Source organism: Peromyscus californicus, unplaced genomic scaffold, assembly GCF_007827085.1.
Source record: "Peromyscus californicus insignis strain IS unplaced genomic scaffold, ASM782708v3 Scaffold_19__1_contigs__length_69161282, whole genome shotgun sequence".
Lineage (NCBI taxonomy): Eukaryota > Metazoa > Chordata > Mammalia > Rodentia > Cricetidae > Peromyscus > Peromyscus californicus.
Genome location: NW_026294491.1, coordinates 33,918,151 through 33,938,031, shown reverse-complemented (window position 1 = coordinate 33,938,031; position 19,881 = coordinate 33,918,151). Strand labels below are relative to the sequence as shown.

Here is a 19,881-nt window from a genome sequence, read left to right as displayed (position 1 = left end):
AGTTCACGCCAGCCCTCATCAGTGAGCAATCATGCTGAGACAGGAGGCAGGTACTCTAACCACCCACTTTCTCCAGATGGCATTGATGCGGGATAGATATGAGCCCTTTCATTTTTGATATGGAAATATGTCACAGCTGGTTTGAAAACACGGCCCAGGAACAGCCAGAGTAAGAAAGGATCTGGGGTGTTAATAGTAGTGCTGGGTGGAACCAAAATATGCCATCAGCTTGTGGGTCCTGTGACTATGAGCCTCACCTGCAAAGTGCTAGGAAAGATGGCTCCCTGCTGTCCAGGCTTGAAGGACCAGGAGCCATCAGCTAAAGGTGAGGGTTCTGAAGACTTGTCAGCACCTCTGACTTTGGTTTCTTGTTCTGGAAAGGAGGGTCATCGAGGAATCACAGCAAAGTTAGATACACAGCTCTCAGACAAACTAGGTTCCTCTTTCTACAGACCTAGAGTACCGAACAAGAGTTCCCAACTGAAAGCCGCACAGTCAGGCTTCCTTTTTCTGCAGGGGGAAGTGATTTGCTTACAGGACTCTACTTTGGAGTGGGATGTCTTGGAGGCAGTGGATTCCTTCAAGCACAAGCTGAAGAACTTTGTGAATGTGTGCCTGCATGGGCATGAGTGTAAAGGTAACACAGAATCCATTAAGCTCTATGGTGCTGGTTATTATACCAGGCAGTGCCCCATCTAGAATCAGGTATTTGCCACTCTACCCAACAGATGTCCAGGCTTTAGGTTCTACTCCGTTGTGTGGTTTGCTGCTCTCTAAATTTCATATAAGTTAGACAGCTGAGACATGGGTACAGACCCAAACTGTGTCTCCAGATAATAATCTCCACTGTCATGGGTAAACCCCAGCCACGTCACCTATTTCATAGACTGTTTAGGGGCCACCTGACTGGGGCCTTGTAACCCTACCTCCTAAGAGTTTTTCCCAAGGGATTTTCTTGATTTATCGGGATGCAGGTTTGGAAAACGCACTCTGTAAGTGAGCAAACCAATGTCACAAGCATATAGGTCAAAAAAAGACCCCAATAAGGGAGCATCTTCCTTGGGCATCTGTTGATAGTTTGTCTGACTGATCAACCGAGGCTTTCCTGGAGGCCCTGATGCATGGGGAAAGAACATAGCTCCTTCTCTAAGCCAGGAATCTACTTGGTTGATATTAACCAAGTGGCCTGGAGCCAGTGCCCTGGGGGAGCTGTGGCTTCAGATCCTGAGAACCCAACTCCTCCCACTGTATGGGGCTATTGCTTATCAGTCTCAAGGCCACTGTGAGCTTGGTCTGTAATGTTCTTGAGATACCCCGAGTTCCCCTTGTGCAACATTGTTTGATTAGCTTCCTGCTGACCTCGTCCCAGTGTATGGTAGCTCCTTCTGACCACCCCATTTCTCCCCTGGAAAAGTATATAAGATGCTGCACTTTTTAATAAGCTTGTGTGGCATAAGGCGTAGCTTGTACAAGACTTCCTAATGCCAAACTTTCTTATCTTCTATCCGCTTTAACTTCTGATCTCCTGGTCCTCTCTCTCAGGACCTTGTTACTGAAGAACGACCTGCTGGTCGAGGTCCCAACCCCCACCACCAGTGTCCCAAGGGAACAAACACACTATCCTGATGTTCAGTAGCATATACCGACTTTACCTGGTTTTGAATATGATGTCTACCTCTTTCCTTCCTCAGATTGTCCCCTACCCCACACCATACCATTCCTTCCCAACTTCAAGTGCTCTTTGTTTTTAAGACCCACGGAGTCCACTTAGTGGTCTCTTTTGGTGGTCTTCAGTGGTAAAGATAACATTGAAACAATGAGTTTGAGATTACACTTTCCTGATGTAAGTATTCTAACATCTTTTAATTTTACCTATAGTAAACTCAGCCATTCTACTGCTCTTCTCTGGCCCCATGTGATCTTGCCCCCATCTCCTTCCACTCCTTTGTTTACCTAACTCTCCCCTTCTTTGCTGGGGTGACCACATCGCATTCATTTCAGTTTTGTTGGAATTCTCCAAACTCTGCCCTGATTTTCCATTCTCCAGGAGAGCTCTCCCAGGCAGGGGAGACAGCTCAGCTGCCGCAGAAGACCAGTTTGGTTCCCAGAACCTCTATCAGGTAGCTTACTACCCCCTGTAATCCCAACCCCAAGGGATCCGGCATCCTCTTCTGGACCCATGATTACCTGCACTCACCTGCACGATTAAAAATAATAAAAACAAACCTTAAAAAAGAAAAGGAGAGCCCTTCTCCCAGCTGTGTCCCTGCTGGGCTCCAGGCCACTGCTCAGGAGCGAGGCTGTGACTGTGACACCTTTCCTGTCTTCTCAATGGAATTGCTATCTTATGTGCTTCTTACCTGTTGACGATCCTTTAGAACTGGATTTGCCAGAAAACAATGACTGCACGCTTTGGAAGGGTCCGTCTCTCTAAGCCCTGTTTGTGTCATCGGGCACATTGGGAATGCGTTTAATGTTTGGCAAGAACACCGGGCAATGGAATCCTTCTCTGGAGGATGCTACCATGGAAACAATTTAGAGGTCTGCCAATGCCGATGAAGACACACTCGTTTAGTAATCTGGGAACTGCTCTCAAACATGCAAGAGGACATTGCCAGGCTGACACAGCAACACTCTTTACGATGAGTAGCAAAATGGAAAGTTGGAACAACCACAACGGCCGAAGGAGAGGGATGTGCAGGTTGCACACGCTCATACAATTGTATGCTATGTAACAGCATGCCTGTATGAAGAAGGACGACACCTCGAATGTTTAAATCCCACAACTATAATGCTTCTATCTATGAAGAAGTAGATTATATAGGCATGCAATGTAGACAATTTTATACAATGACTAAGGAAGCCAAATAAGAATACCTTATATTGCTTAAGGAATTCTCTCTCTCTCTCTCTCTCTCTCTCTCTCTCTCTCTCTCTCTCTCTCTCTCTCTCTCTTTTCTCTCTCTCTCTCTCACACACACACACACACACACACACACACACACACACACACAGTGGGGAGGAAGAGAGAATAAGCACCTAATTTAAGAAGAGAGTTTGGGCATGGAGGATAGTTACAGGAAGCCCAGAGAAGATTCCTTCCTCGTTCGCTGCTTACATGACACGACTTGCTTGGAATTACGTTGCCCTTAACAACTGCACGGCACACACTTAACTGGAAAGACATGAAAATGAAGAGCAGAGCGTACAAGGGAAGAGACTGAATTCAGAAAGTTCTCCCAAAGCAGACTTTCTTCTGGCGGTCATAAACAAAGCTAAAGTTGTTCTTTGGACCTCTGCAAGCACGCATTCATTTCCTTCCTACCTGCTGTTCTGGGAGATTCTGCAGGCAAACATGTTACAGTTTCTCATTTTCATTTTTAAAACTTTAATCAGTTCTGTGTTAATTGCTTACATGACTGGCGTTCGTTTTATACTGATCAAATCTGGCCTCCCCGTACCGGTTTCTTCCACATTTGAGTTTTCTGTTTATTTAAATTCCATACTGGCCGAACCTGTAGCATCTATTTCTTAGACTATTTCTTATTTTGCTTAACATCATGTTGTTTGTTGAAAAGCTCGCATTCCTCAAATCTGTTCTGTATCCCAAGCCCAGTGATTGATTCTTCATGAGTCAAAAAACTTATTTGACACTGAGATCATCCCGGAAGTGTAAGGTTGGGGTCCCGAGTACTTCTGGTAAGGCATGATGGGTGGCACCTGTCCTTCTTAACTTTGTGAGCGTGGGACAGCTCACAGAAAAGACTGACGCTGTGGTGGTTTCGAAAGTCTCACTGTCCCTAATTCCACAAAGACCACTAGGAAAGCCCAGCTAAGAAGCTGGTGGGCGGATTGCACTGGATGTCTTTCTCCTCAGTGGGGTAGGGGTTGGAGGGTCTCCGGTGCCTCAGGACAACAGGTCTGGGTGAGCAGCGCTTTAAGGCGAGTTTAGACAGGAGCGGTGCTCAACCTGTAGGATGTCTGCTTTGCAGATCGAGTGTGACGACAGAGGGTTAATGTCTTTCCGCAGAAGCCATGGGGAATGACTTCTTCCACTTCTGGGATAGTCCATATTAGGGCAGTGCTGGGCATGTAAGAACCACTCTAATAGAGTTGGAAAGGAAAGGAAATATTTTTTTTTTAAAGCGATAATCTGGAGCAGATTTAAGCCGACATTCCCGATAGATGAACATGTTAGTTTGGAATCAGGCAAAAAAGACGGAACGTCTCTCTAGGGCTGGGTTCTTTCTGTCCTGTTCCACTTGGGGAAGGTGAGTCTGCTCCGCCCGCGGCGGAGAGGCATGCCCAGGCTGTGGAATGCGGTGACTGACGGGGATCCGGTCCCTGGCGGGGTTCCCGCTCTGCTCCACGAGACCCCGCGCTCTGCGATCCCATAGGCAGGTGGATCCTCCCCAACCCGCTCCCCGCTCCCCGCTCCCCGCTCCCCCTGCCCCGGGCAGCATTGATGCTAGGGAAGGACAGAGGGGCGGCTTTGGTGACTGTCCCTGCCCAGGCGTGGAGCCTGAACGTGAGTTGGGGGTCTTCAGGCTCGGGTTATTCTCTCCTCCTCCTGCCCGCCCTTCCCAGATGAACCTGGGACCACTGCTCAGCCAGCGAGAGTCTGGGGTTTCCGGGGAGCTCAGCTGTCCCAGGCGGATCTCAGGCACACGCTGGGCGGGTCCGTAGCCTGCTCTGGCTGCAGTGGGATCGCTTTAAGTGGCAGAAAGACATGCCACTATATCTGCCCCCTGGCCCCTAACCTTCCCCACCGGTCCCCTCCACAGGCCAGACTGAGTTTTCTGGCTTCTGAGGTCTGGCACAGAAAAGTGGTGTGGAATAAGGGTGGGGGCAGGCCGGCGTTGGGATGGTGAGGCCAACGTGGAGGATTGGGTTCTCAGAAGTCTGAGCCTTGATGCCTGTGGGAAGATGCACCCAGCCCAGTTGCCCCTCTTACTGTTCCTGTTGTCTTCTTTTTCCCCTGTAGCTCAAAATGGGGATGTTGCCTTTGCTGTTTTGCGGGGTGTCTTTCGCGCTTCCACATTTTGTGACAGCAGGTACGTTTGTTTTGTGAGTTCTTGGGTCCCAGAGACCTGTCACCTTGAGGGGAGCATCCTTTGTTACCAGGCCTCTGACCTACCTTCAAGGCATCAACTAAGCCCCAGCCTTGCTTATCACTCTTGCCCCCAGATGATCTGGTAGGCAGAGTCCAAGACATGGGGAAATAGAAAAAGTTCATTCCCAAGTTCTTGGAGGCTCAATCCCAAATGTCACCTTGGAACTTTGGAGTAATTTAGGTGATATGGAGAAGTCCAAATGCTCGTGGACTCAATTCCAGTGCTGACGTGGCTGGATTACTAGTGGCGTCTATTTTGTATAACAGGTTGTTTTATGGTCCAAAGCTACCAGAGACAGAACAAATTTCTAAGAAAAACTAACTTGGTAGAAATGGGCTTTAAAAGGAAGGCGTCTTTAAAACCATCCACTGTGCGGGGAGGATGCCTTTTATTCAAGGCAGTAACGGACTGCAAGTACGGGAATGGGGTCGGGGCTGAGGAGGAGGACAGAGAACTAAGGGCAGAAGAATAGAAGAATAAAGGCAAAAGGAAGTGGTGGTTTTGTGGAGGGCCTGCAGAAGGCCTGTCTTGGTGATACATTTGAAGGCCTTGGCATTATGCTTCTAAACGACTGGGTTTGGAAACTCCCAAACAAAAATTCACGTTGCCCAGAACAAGATGTTTTCTAAAATGAGTAACAACACCAGTTTTCTGTCATGGTGTTTCTTGTCCTTTCCTTTCCTTCCCTAGGGAGGTGTAAAGATACTGATATGTACTATGAGATCATTTCAGAGGGCCAGCCTTTTGCTTTCAATTGCTCATACCCTCCAGCAACAAACGGGGCAGTCAATCTGACATGGTACAAAACACCCAACCAAAGTCCACTCTCCCATAACAGACAGCTTAGAAATCACCAGGATGGGACCTGGATTTTGTTTCTTCCCTTGGCAAATGAGGACTCGGGCATCTACCACTGTGTTATAAGGTAAGTTCATTTAAAGGAGAACCAATTCACACACTTCCCTCTTCATTTCTGTATACATCTTTGAAGAAAATGGGTATTATTAACCTTGATTTTTGAGACATGTTACAAAGCCTAGACCAGTTTCCATCTCACCCAAGCCCCTAAAGTACTAAATGACAGGTGTGAGCCGCCACAACCAGCAAGGATGTGTGTCGAGGCAAAGCGCATTGAGTCAACATTTCAGGATGGCCTTAAACGGTTATGAGGTGACTTCCAGCAAGCACATTTGAGAGCAGAACAGATTTATGAATCAGTTTTGGAGCACAAGTTGCATCCTTTTCATTGAGACGTTGTTTCAGCCCAGACCAGCTTACAAGGTATGCTGATATCAATATTATCGTTGCCATTTCCTCAGAATATTGAAAGTTTTTGACCACTGGTTGATCCAGATCAAAATGAGCCTCCTTCAAAAACTTTTCGTAAGGCACCTGCTTAAAGCCAGCATTGAAAAGGTAGCGAGCCTGGGAGATGTTCTAGAGTCTACATGAGCCCCTGTGCCAGATGTAATGTCATTGAGTGACAGTGGCCTTTTGAGCTATTTCCGTGAAAGACAGTTGAGCTTGGAGAGAACTATGGTCAATTGGACGCACATGCCCCACCAAAGGTGCTCCTTTTGCTCATATATTCTCTATCTGTCTGTCTGTCAGTCTGTTCTCCTCCCTCCCTCTCCTTTTCAGTTTGTAAAGCTTTTCAAGATTTCAGTAAAACCCTCCTGTAAATCACGTTTGGCTAGAGAGGTCTAATTCTGTGACTTCCCACACTAGCTTGACCGATGACAACATATTGTGCTCTCTCTCCAAACCTTGCTTTTCCCACCTGTAGATTGGGCGTGTCCCATGTACCTTTAATCTCTGTTAATCTGGAGCAGCTCTGGGTCTTTGGTTTTCACCCCATCCACATTTTTAAGGATTACAGAGAGTTGTTTTATATTTCACCAATCCTCTGATTTATCAGTTACTTCTTTAGGAGTAAGTGTAGGTGGCTTTTGTGGCTGCAACGAATCCAGCACAAACACTGTCTAGTCTCTTCAGAGAAACAGTGCCAGAGGCCCTCGGTGTTTATTGGCCCCTCCTGGGCCGGACTGAATGAGATGCTGCTGTCTCCACTGCACAAATACCTCTTTTCTTTGGGTGATGCATGGTTTGTGGACTGCTTGTTATTTCGTATGAGGCATAGGGTCTGTACAATGTCTAGAAAAGAATTAGGAAAGATGTGAAAATGACGTATTGAATTCTGGGACTGTGTAAGCATTCATTGGGTTCAACCTGTTTTCTTATAGGGATGCCCACAGCTGTTACCGAATAGCTGTAAACCTAACTGTTTTTAGAAAGCAGTGGTGTGATTCTTCCGTGGAGAGCCCCATAAGTTCATTGGATGAGTATCAACAAACCTTACCCATGGGAAAATCAGGCAGTCTGATGTGTCATCTGTACTTCCCAGACAGCTGTATTTTGGATTCAATAAAGTGGTATAAGGTAAAAACAAAAAAGCAACAATATAGAACCTCTATTGATACTATTTTCTCTTCTTCTATAAAACCCGCTTTTCTTTTCGAGGGAAAATTAAGTCCTTCAGGGCAAATTTGGTATTCTGTATGTCTAAGACAATAAGTGGTTGTGACCCTGATAACTACTTTAAACTTATGGTTGTTACTGTTTTGCAATATTGTTGTATTTTCTCTATATTCCTAATTATCCATTTTTTTCAGGCTCTTCTTGCTATCTTTTTTCACTCACATTGGTTTGTTTGAGTGACTGTGATGTCCTGGTGCTATAAAAATTAGGAATTATACAAAGTCACGCCTAAGAAAGACCACTGCCATCCCTGTTCCGGGTTACTCGACACACACTGCCCCCGGCAGGTGGCTGCCACTATCATCAATTCTGGTCACAGCCTCATATAACGCTGTATTTGGAAGTTAACATCTGCATCTTAGCCGGTCCCCTTTGAAATGTGAACAGTTTCTCATGCTCGTCTTTCCTCATCTCGCTTTCACTCGAACCGTGGCTTTGTCTTGGCAGAATAGCTACAGTTCGACACTGGGTCTCAGGTCCCTCTGCTTGCTTCCAACCACTTGGGTCGTGAATTTCCTTTATGGGTTTTTCATCTGTCAGGTCCCCTCTCCTCATTTGTTCTGTGGTGACAGGATTATTCAAATGTCTTCCTTTTTCTTTGCTGAGTTTTTTCATTGACAGTTTCATCCATACCAGCAAATTATTTATTAACTCTTTTCTCTGTTGTCTGCTTTAGTGTGTAGTCCTCGTTCCAGGGCAGCGTATCCCTCCCATCCTCTCTCTCCCTAACCTGGTACAACCATCTTCCCATGCGAGGTCATTCAAAACAAAGCCTTTTGTCCTTCTGAAAGCCCACCTGTAGCATACATCATCTTCAATTATGTTCATTGGCTCCCGGTGTGAAATGTGGAAATCAATGTCCTTACACCTGTCTTTGGCATCTTTGACAGTGTGGCATTTTCAAGATGGCAAAGGCACAAATAAATAATTCATTCTGCTTTACCGATGTCAAAAACTGCTTCCTAAGTTTTATATCAAATTGACTCATTAGGCCTATAGGCGATTCCTTATAAGGTTAGGATAACTGTCTGTAAACTTTAATTTTCAAAAATCAGTTTTGATTCAGAAAGCAGAGGCAGCTTTGTGAGTTCAATGTCAGCCTGGTCTTCATGGAGAGTTCTGGAACAGCCAGGGAGATATATATATATACCCTGTTGGAAAAAAAATCAATTTGGTGAACGTGAAATGCTGCCTTGTAGTTTTTAATTTAGGTTTTTTTCCTCTTAATTATCAATGGGATCGCCCATTTGTTGAGTTTATTGTCCGTTTTTTAATCCTCTTCAGGTCTGTCTAAGTCTTTTGCTGCATTTCTTAATTTTCCTTGTCATTTTATTGTAACTTATTGCAGATTTTACACATTTCTTTGTCCTGGGAAACAAATGGCATGCTTTAAAGTATTTTCATTGGTGCTTAAAATATATGTAGAAAATAGATGAATGACATACAGGTAGACAAGTGATGATGGGTTGTCAGAAAGTAAATGCACCTTTAATTGCCCTTACCACCAAGGTCAAGGTTAACTATTACCATTAGCTCCAAAGACTTCCTCTGTTACCTTGAAAAACCAAACCAAAATATGCCTTCCTCATTCCCAGGATCACCGCTTTCTTAATTTAGACTATTACATTAGTTCTACTGGTTTCTGAACTTCATATTTGAGTCATCTGTGTGCAGTATTTTGTATTTAGCCTCTTTGGACCAATAGTAAACCTGTGAGAACCATCCACACCGCAGTCTGTACTTTCGGGTCATTGTCCATTTTAAATTGTTGTATAGTATTTCACCTTCATCGTCAGACTCTTGAGTAGTTTCCAGTTAAAGTAAAGCTAGTGGAAACCTCCATGTGCATACCATTGGGTTCATGCATGCTTGCAGTTTTGTGGAATGTTCTGCAGAAGAATGAAGCAGTTGGGTTGTGGAGAATATGACCAAATGCTAGTGTTCTAATGTGTCTGTATCTGATAGCGCAGGGTGTGATTAACCTGCACTCCCTTCCTCTCCCTTCATCCCTCAGTGCTGGGGATGAAACCCAGGGCCTTGCACATGCAAGACAAGAGCTTTGCCACTCAGCTCCGGCAGCCCTGCTCTTTGTAGAGTTTACATTTCAGGTGACAGATTGTGTCCTATTCTGTCTTTACTATATTTCCTGATGAATGATAGTGTTTGTTCTTCTTGAGTTCGATTGTTGTGATTAAATATGAGTGTGGTGTGGGGGTGGTGGTGTTGGTGGTTGTTGTTGTTGTTGGTGTGTGTGTGTACATGTACCTGCTGTGACAGGCGTGTTAAGACAGCTTGTGGGGCTCAGTTCTCACCCTTCACCATATGGGTCCTGAGGATTGAACTCGTGTCCTTAGATTTGAATGCAAGCACTTTAGTGATAAGTCTTATCATCAGTCCTTCATTGAGTTTTTTTTCTTTTAAGTGCATAGCGTTAGCTGGGCCAACCCCCAGTGACAGACCTCCTCCAACAAGGCCACACCTCTCAATCTTTCCCAAATAATTCTGTGGACTGGGGACCATACATTCAAGCACATGAGCTTATAGGGGCTTTTTCATTTAAATCACCGCAAATGACAAGATTGCTTTGGGGATCTTACAGTCATCTTCCATTCCTGGAATCCCTCGGCATGGTGCATACACACCATCAACATTTAACTTGCTAGAATTTTTTTTTTTTTTAAATTTAGCTTTTGTATCATGAATGTTCTGAGATCTTGTTTCCTGTGTTATATCTATGTCAGATTTTCACACATGGGCAGTCTAGCTTTGTAAAGTAAATAGAGCAAAACTTCAGTTTTCTTTACTCTAGAAATGTTTCAGATTTCTAGAAGAAACTAGAAAGTAATAAACCCGTTAGCTCTCCTATTACACACATACAGACCTTAGTAGTGACATCACCCAGGACTTGGACAGACATTCTCGGAGGACAAGGTTCATTGTCCTATATAGTTGTCTTTAAGAGCTAAAGAACTATTCATCTTACCCGGTTCTATTTGTGACAGTGTTGATATGGTATGCTCATTTAGAAATTTTGATTTTGATACACTAAGATGATACTATTAAAATATACTTCTATTTTCTTTTTAATGTCCATAGGATTTAATTTCCAGTGTCTTTTAGTTCCACTTTCTTCCTTTCTTTAGTTCATTACTCTGCCAGGAGTTTGTCAACTTTAGAGATGTTTTCAAGGTACTAACTGCAGACCTCATAAATCTTCTCTTATTAATTTGTTCTTTCTTTGCTTCATCAATGTCTGTTCTTGTCTAGTTCTCCCTACTACTTTATTTGATTTTTGCTTTTAATTTGCTATTATTTTATGAACATTGTGAGACAGATTTTTCTGTCATTAAGCCCGAGTTTCTAATATGCAGATTTAAGGTTGTGGCTCTCTTTGAAACTGCATCTTGGTTGACTTCTGCAGGTTTTAATCTATCATTCTCAAATTATTCCGATTTTCCTTGTGACATCTTCTTTGATTCTAGATGTTTCTGAAGGGTCGCTTAATTCACAAATGTCACAGTGTTTGGGTAATTTTTTTAAGGTAACATTTCTGGTTGTGACATAAAGAAGTATGACAGACAGCACATTCTAGACAATTTCAGAACTTTGAAATCTGAGGCTGGCATTTTGGGCCAGCCTATGTTCAACTTCTGTTGATGTTTCTTGCGTATTGAAGACAGCATAAACACTGAAATTTGGGCTTGTGGATTGCGTTATGCAAGTCAGCGGGTTTATCCTTCCCCATTCTCTTTTAGTTTAACTTAGACTTGTTAACACAACTTAATGTGATTATTGATTTTGCTATACTTCTGACTCTATCAATGTTTGCATTATACTTTTGAGATGTTATTTCCGGAAATATTTCAAGCTACTTTGGCTTCCTGCTCCATTGAGCTTCTGAGGTGTGCCTTTTTCTTTTTTTCTTGAAGTTTGCCTCCCTTTGGTCCTAATACCACAACACCAGCTTTCTTGTGGTAGCTGGTGGGATACTGATCTCCTTTTCTATATTTTTACTTTTAACCTTCTGTATTTGTATGCTCTTAGGGCATGTTTATTTTAAGTAGTAGGTGTCTGGGCCTTTAAAAGGTCTAGGCTAGATTTTTAGTCCTCAGATTTTCTGTGATTCCTGATGTATTACCTTTGAACCCCTTTGTTTTTGGTTTTCATTTATCATTCTGGTTCTAAAATTATTCCCTTTCTTTTTCTTACTTTTTAAAAATCAAGCATTTTTTGTTCATCTTTATTTTTATGAATTTCATAGCGGACATCTTCAATAATTATTGACTGGTTACCTCATCCCCAGTCAGCCTTCAATTATTGCCATTTGATATGAAATAGTATTTTATCACATTCTGAAGAAATGAAAGACTGCCGTGTTTTAAACCCTCCCTAAAAGGTTTTTTGGCTTACACGCTACTGTAGCTGCTGATTTTAATTTCCTGATAATTTAAACACCCAAAGACGTTCTTGCTATACCTAATCAGTATTCTTTTAGAATTTCCCCAAACATAGAACTTTCTCTTCATCTATAGTCTAACCAATATCTCTGAGCTTGTGCATGGAATCATTTTTTAAAGATTTCTTTATTTTCAGTTTATATGTGTCAGTGTTTTGACTGAATGTAATGTATCTCACATGCAGTGCCCACAGAGACCAGGAGAGGGCATCAGATCCCCTGGACCTGGGGTTACAAATGATTGTGTGTTCAGCTGTAGGAGCTGGAGGCCGAACCAGGTCCTCTGAAAGAGCAAGAAGAGCTCTTAACCCTTACACAGGGTCAACTCTCCAGCTCATGGAATAACTATGTATAGTATATGTGTCCAACTAACATCACCCATGTATTTTCTTAGTGTGAATTATCATTTTCTGAAGACGTTATTTTAATTTTTTTCTGTGCACTATTCTTTACTTATGGATTGGCATTTATTTTCACTCTGCAGTTTGAACATATTATTCATTGGTTTATGATTTCCAGCATTTTTCATGCTCCATGGACAGGGTCACCTTTCTTATTCTTGTCTTCCTGTCCTTTTTGAAGATGATAGGCCTCAATCTCTGAAATCCTTGAAAATACTCTCCTCGACTTTGGAGTTTAGTAGTATGGCTCCAGTGAGTTGAGATAGAGATTTCTCATCTATTCTGCACATGCCTTTTGAAATTACAGCTTACTCTGTATTTCCTCCATATTCCTTAGTTACTAGTTCCTTCAGTATTTTCTTATTGTCTAATTTGGAACTCTAATTAACTATATATTCCATCTGTTTTTTTAAAATGTAATTTCTACAAATAACATGCATTTTCCTGTTCTCAGTTACTTTGTATGCATGTGCCTTAGTGGGTACTTCTTCCTGGCATGCTTTCCAACATACTCCTTTATTCTTAGGTGTGTAAAACCTTCCATGAAATTCACCAGTTCGCTTAAGTGTAGCTATTGTGATATTCAAGTCTCTATATAATTTTTTTCCTTTTTCCATTTTGCATGTATGTTTTTTTCATGTGTGTGGGTGCACGTGGGTATGTGTGCAAGTGTGTGCAGGAAGTTGGTGTCAAGATTCATCCTCCATTGCTCTCCTACATTATTCAGTGAGGGAGGGTCTCTTAAACAAACCCAGCACTTTCCTATGCAGCTAACCTTGCTAGTGAGCTAACTATGAAAGATTCTGTCTCTGTGTTCTGAAGTCGGAATTACAGGCGGTGGCCTCCCCCACCTGACACTTAGCTGGTTTTCTGTAGATCCAAACTCTGATGCTCAAGCTCGCACAGCAAACATGTTAACGACTGAGCCAGCTACTCAGCCTGAACTCTGTAATTTGTATTTGTCCTTTTCCGTAACTTGCCTACACATGGCTGAAGTTCTCAGTGCTGCTGGTAACCCCGTCAAGTCAAACACCACCACTTTGAAGCCTCTGTCTGATCATTTCATTCCTTGGTTCTCCTTTGTGTCTTCCATTTCTCTAAGTTTAGATCAAGTTGAGGCCATGAAGCGTCCCTGTTTCAAATTTAAGCTACATTATTGATTTTTTGCTTTCTTCTTGTGATCTCTAGTTCGGCCTTGTTTTGGCAATGGTGTTCTAAACTGCTTCCCAGTCTTTGGGAATGGCCCATTTTAACCCTCAAAAACCAATGTGACTCTCTTGTTCTCTTGCCAGTAGCATTCCAGCTATTCTTTCTTTTGCCGTCATTTTTGGTGACCAGACTCCTGCCTGCCCTATTGATTTCATCTTCATCAGACTTTTATATCCAGTGCATATTAGTTAGAATATTCTGGAATATTTTACGTTTGGGAAATATTGTACTTGCTGAGCCAGAGGTAGAAAACATATTTGAACGTATGTTGGTGAATATTGTATTTTCATAGTTGTCATTATCCTATGATCTACGACTAGATAAGACATCTACATTTACATGCTCCCCTAGAGCTTAGATTATTTACAACCTGCATTAGTTAAATGCACTAAAGACATACCCAGAGGTACTCAAATGTGTTGGTGACACATAAAGGAAGGAAAATTCAGCACTTACCCTTGGATTAATTTGATCAGGAGCCAATTCCAGTTTGAATTCTTTTCTCTCCCTGTGTCTTCTGTCTGTCTTAGTTTGTGGTTTTGGGGTTGTCATTAGTCTGTTTGTTGTTGAGTCTGAATCCATCCTTGTGTCTGTGTCTGTCTGTGCCTGTTTGATGTCTTACTGTCTCTTGCCATGTGTCTCCAACAAGGAGCTTTGCTCTGTATTTATTGAACATTGTAGCATCATATGGGAAAGGAATGAGGGATACTTAACGTAATTCCTTAACGGAGTTTTACAAGGGATTGGGTCACTGACTCTAGCTGACCCCAAAGTACTCAGTACTGAAGGCATACCACTATCAAGTTATATCTGGATGCTCTTTCCAATGTTTATGTTAGATATTTGTTGCCAAAGGTCTCTTTACATGTGTTTGATGTTTTCAGCATTTACTACTGCAACATGCATACATGCATGCATTCCTTTCTGGGTGAGGAAGAGTACATAATTTGAAATTTCTACTATGTATTAGTTATGTTGTAAAAGCTGATACATGGAAATCCAAGACAAGTAAGGCTGGTCGTTACGTTGTTCTCTTAAAGGTAGGTTATTCAACCAGGCTGAGGACACAGAAGGATATCAGGTTAAATCTTAAGAGATCTTAAGGTGCCTTAGTAACTTGGCTGTACGCTTCCAAAAAGAGTTCCAGTCTCTTAGAATATAAGATGTATTTCCATAATAATGCATCTCCATAACAATCTAACTGGAAAACAGTAGATGGATGCTATTGTTATTATTTACACTTTAAATCTTGATAATGAGATATCCCCTGAAATAAAAAATAAATCAAACCAGCAGAAAGTCTGTTCACTCCAGTAGATTGGAAAAAAGGTGTTGTTAGTCACTGTAGTGGGGCAAGACGACCCTCACACAGTAAGGTTAAGGGTTAATGTGATTGATCATTTGGATATGTGGAAGAGAGAATGAGTCAGAAGGAGGAGTGCTCAACCATGAAGCCCAGCACAGATTGTGTTTAGCCGGGGACTCGCCAGTTAAGTCTACACAGAAAAGAGACTTTTGAAATCCAAAGCATTCAAAATTTGTGACTCTGTACTCTGAAAAATTCTAAAAAATATGAAATTCACATAACTGCAAACTAAAGACAAGCTCCAGACCCCAAACTACATACAGACAGAAGACACAGGGAGAGAAGAGGAGAATTCAAACTTGAATTTGCTCTTGGTCAAATTAATCCAAGGGTAAGTGTTGATTTTTTCCCCATTAACGTAACACCAACAGATTTTGTTGCCTCTGAGGTCAGCTTTAACGTGTCTAATAGATGAAGATTGTAAATAATCTAAACTCTATGGGACCATGTAAATGTGGATGTCATGTCTCCACCCCATTGCTAGCTATGAAAACACCTAGTTTTCCCAACACTCATTCGAATGCCTTTTGTATTCAAAGCAGCAATTTTATTATGAGGGGCTGATGCTTTCATCCTTCTAATTCCTAATAGTAGCTCCCATCTATTGGTGAACAATTGTCAAATGATAACTAGAGTTTTCTTACATTCTATTGGAACAATGTAAGAAATCTAGGAAGACATGTTGCACATTGTAACTAATCATGTAGTTATTCTGACTTTTTTTTAAATTGAATTTTGCTTGCAAAATAGATTTATTCCCCTTGCTCTGGGCTGGAGAATAAGGACTCATCTGTGGCTGGCTGAGTCTGGAGAGAATGTAACACCGACTCAGTTACATTTTTATTGAATTAGGACTTTATCTGTTTTATCTATTAGATTATGAGCTTCCTGAGGACAGTCACAATGTCTAATTCCCCTGTGGTTGAAGTCTCTCATAGTGCTGGGAAAGATAGAAACTCAAATATTTGAATAAAAAAAAATGGACTTAACTAGTCGAGCAGCCTCTCTGTGGAGTGGGCTTCCCAAAGGATGGGGAACAGGCTTGGGCAAGAGTCCGGAAGTGGGTATGTGAGGTGAAGATGATTAGCTTGATAAACTGAGATTTGGGAACAGGGAAGGTGGCTCCCTTGGTAAGATGTTTGTCTTAAAAACACAAGTACCTTGGTTTGACACCCCCCCGCCATACACACATATAAAAAAGCTGGGTGTAGTGGTGCACTAGAGACTGGCAGATGCCAGAGACGGGCAGATCCCTGGGGTTTGCTGACCAGTCAGCCAAGTCGGTGACTGTCTCAAAAAACAAGGTGGACAGACAGCAGCTGAGGAAGATACCTGATAATGACTTCTGGTTTCTGCATGTGAACGAGAGAGAGAGAGAGAGAGAGAGAGAGAGAGAGAGAGAGAGAGAGAGAGAGAGAGAGGGATGTGTCCACCCCCCTTTCTCTCTCTATGTTGATTGTCAACTTGATTTGATTGAGAAATGCTTAAGATGTTAAAGAACACCTCTGGGTGTGTCTCTCAGGGCATTTCCAGTGAAGACTAACTAAGGGGAAAACACCCGCCCTGGGTGTGGGTGGTACCATCCCATAGGCCATGTTCCAGATGAAATCAACAGGAAAAAGAGAAGGCCTGTTGCTTCAGACATTCTGTCTACTTCCTGGCTTCCTCCACACACTTCTCCTCCACACGCTTCTCAACATGATGGAGCAAAACCTCTGCAACCACAAGTACATTAAATGTTTTCTTTAAGTTGTTTATGTTAAGTGTTTTTGTCAAAGTGACAGAAAACAACTGACTAGCACAACAGCCTTAATCTGTTTGTTCATTAATCCCACCGTCCTATCTCTCTATCTCTCTATCTCTAACTATCTATCTATCTATCTATCTATCTATCTATCTATCTATCTATCCATCCATCCATCCACCCACCCACCCACCCACCCACCCATCCATCCATCCATCCATCCATCCATCTATCTATATATTATCTATCATCTATATATCTATTATCTATCAATCAATCAATCAATCAATCAATCTATCTCTCTATCTCTCTACTATCCATCCATCCATCCATCCATTCATCCATCCATCCATCCATCATCTATCTATCTATCCATCAGCTATCCATCTACCCATCCACCTAGCATCTATCTGGCATATATTATGCATTGTCTTCTGGTTAGATTGTTAATAACTAAGGTTTGAATTGTCGGTGACCATGTGGATATAGAAGTTGGGTCTCCCCGGAGTTCATAGGATAATGCTAACTAACACAGTGACTAGCATTTTCAGTCCTCATTCAGTTCTCATGTATGTGTCTTTAGGGTTGTGAAGAGATTAAACCAGGGAAGCAGTATACTTTTTCTGGAACAAAGCTTCTCGTGAACAATGTCGCTGCAGAGGACCGTGGGAGCTATTCGTGCACGGCCAGACTCACACACTTGGGAAGACAGTTCATGGTTAGAAATTACATCGCTGTGAGCACCAGTAAGTTTACTTAAATATTCCTGTTTGCTTCTCAGCTTCGTGGGAGCTGCATGGGCCTTGGCTATCTGCTCCCATGGTGGCTTTCTGCTGCCCACCTGCAGCCTCTCCAGGGCAACTCAGGATGGACCCTTTATTACAGAGATCCAGTCCTTCTCTGTATCTTAGCCTTGTTCTTCCCAACATGGCTCTTCCTGCCTTATCTTGCACTGTTTTTTTTTTTGTTGTTGTTGTTGAAATTACTCATGAGATTGAAATATTTTTGGACGGTCTTCAATTTTAATATTCTATCTCTTCATTAAGAAAACAAATTGCAGTCTATTTTGTGATTGTCCTGCTCCTGGGCTCTCCTGCTGATGGTGTCTTCTGGAAATAGCCCCTCATCTTGTTCTTATTTGGATCCCCTACTCTCTGTTAGGAATAGATCCATTCGTTGACTGAATAATTGATGGCCACCATGCTTTAGTCTTACATGAGTAGCTGAGGGAATTTCTTAAAAGGATAAGTTTCTAAGAAGTTGCTGGATCCTCATGCCATATCAGTAGAATCAATATTTATCCACAGTCTGTTATATGCTTAGAATTATGTTTGAAACTAATAATTAAAAAATTAAATATGTAATTCTTCTATTGGGAAGCCTCAGATCCACGGGTAGTTAGTTCAGAGCTACAAAGGGGCTATTTGGGCATCCTGTGCTAAAATTAGAATTATAGCTCATGTTTTAGGTAACAGAGAACAATCAGAAGGAACTAGAAGGCTGGCAAACCAACAGGTCGGACAGACTTCCAAGAGGAAATGAGTTCCCTGTGGGATTTGGAAAGATGGACGGATCTTTAAACCATAAAGGAAAATAAGAAGAGCTCTCTAGCCACAGATAAGGCAAGGGCAACAGTATCAGACACCACGGTTCTTGTTGGATCCATAGTGAATTTCACTACAATATAAGTGTGTCAGGGAAGAGGAGGGTTGGGAGCTGAGTTCAAGTTGGGAAAAATTTCAGGTAACCACCCATCTGTAACCGTTATCACACTGAAAGGCCTTTGGGAGAAAATGAGTGGGGAATTATGAGGGTGCTTTGTAATGGGAGAAACTGACCATGGGATGGTTTGAAGCAAGCATTGAGGCCTGGAGACCACCTAGGATACCACAGTAACATCCAAAAAGTCTTTTTTTTTTTTTTTACAGTAGATTAAATTTAATGACAAAATTTGAAGAAGTTATTTATTTATATTTTAGCACAGAATATCATAAGAGAACACTTTTAGGTATTACAATTACTGGTACCAAACCCAAACACTTATTCATTTGAACTAGAGTGGCAAACACTAAGAACTCAATTTCTTTTTGAATACTGAATACATGTTTTCATAAGTGCAGTGCTAGTATCCTAAAAGGAAGAGACATGGGACTAATGAGAATCTTGACAGTCTCGGCTTGGTGCAATGGTTATTCAGTAACTCTTAACTGAGGGCATAAGAAAGGCTAGCCTTAGCCAGGTAGAGAGAAAATGATGAGGAAGGAAAACAAATCTGTGTACTGCCATAATGAAGCTTGAAGTCTGTGAGGCAGCAGAGGTTGAGACAGTTGACAATCCACTATGAGATGTGTCATTACAGGGGAGGTGATTGTATGCTGATATGCAAGAAAGAGTTCGTAGATAGACAGAATGACCAAGGTTTTTACAGACAGAAGACCAAGAAGCTGTGAAGGCCCCACAAGAGGAACCATGTTGAGTATGAAGGATGTAAAACAGGCAAGTTGGCCTTGGTTGATGAGATCATGACAGGTGATGAGGTTAGAGAATCAGTCAGGAGTGAGGGGTAGGTGGACCTTGAATTCCAAACAGGGAAATGTGGATTTTATTCTCAGAACATGGCAAGCAGCCAGTGGGGTTGATTACATGAGAACAGCTTGGGATGCTTTTCATTTCTGAAGCAGCCGGCTGGCCACTGTGCTGGGAAGAGGACAGTGGTTAGGAGGCAGGTGCAGAAGTACAGGTGAGACATCAAGCAGGCAGAGGCACCATGGGAATATGGTTGATGGGGTGGTCCAGATGCAATCACAGCATCTCCAAAGGGGGAAAACACACCTCTTAGAGTTAATTGAGTAGGGAGGAAGGAAGGAGTCATGGATTCTAGGCCTTTGGGCATATGCTGCTGGGTGGAAGGTGACATTAATCAATGAGACAAGACAGCTCAAGGAGAAAACAGGTGTAGGAGAGGTTTAGTCTTTAGCAGGTTGATCATGAGTCATGCAAGGGGAGAATTAGGATCGGCTATAACCTCTGTGGCTCTGGAATGCAGAGCAAGT

General features: G+C 42.4%; 1 protein-coding gene across 1 annotated transcript in view; it reads left to right on the top strand.

Moving 5' to 3' along the window:
- Nucleotides 1-4,988: 4,988 nt before the first annotated feature.
- The window catches only part of Il1rl2 (interleukin 1 receptor like 2), a 38,481-nt gene continuing 23,588 nt past the window's right edge, over nt 4,989-19,881 (top strand). Inside the window, exons 1-4 of the mRNA XM_052743948.1 lie at nt 4,989-5,054; nt 5,805-6,039; nt 7,358-7,553; nt 17,412-17,574. Of these exons, the coding sequence (XP_052599908.1) occupies nt 4,991-5,054; nt 5,805-6,039; nt 7,358-7,553; nt 17,412-17,574 (658 nt within the window). The 5' untranslated portion in view covers nt 4,989-4,990. The remainder of the gene's footprint in view (nt 5,055-5,804; nt 6,040-7,357; nt 7,554-17,411; nt 17,575-19,881) is intronic.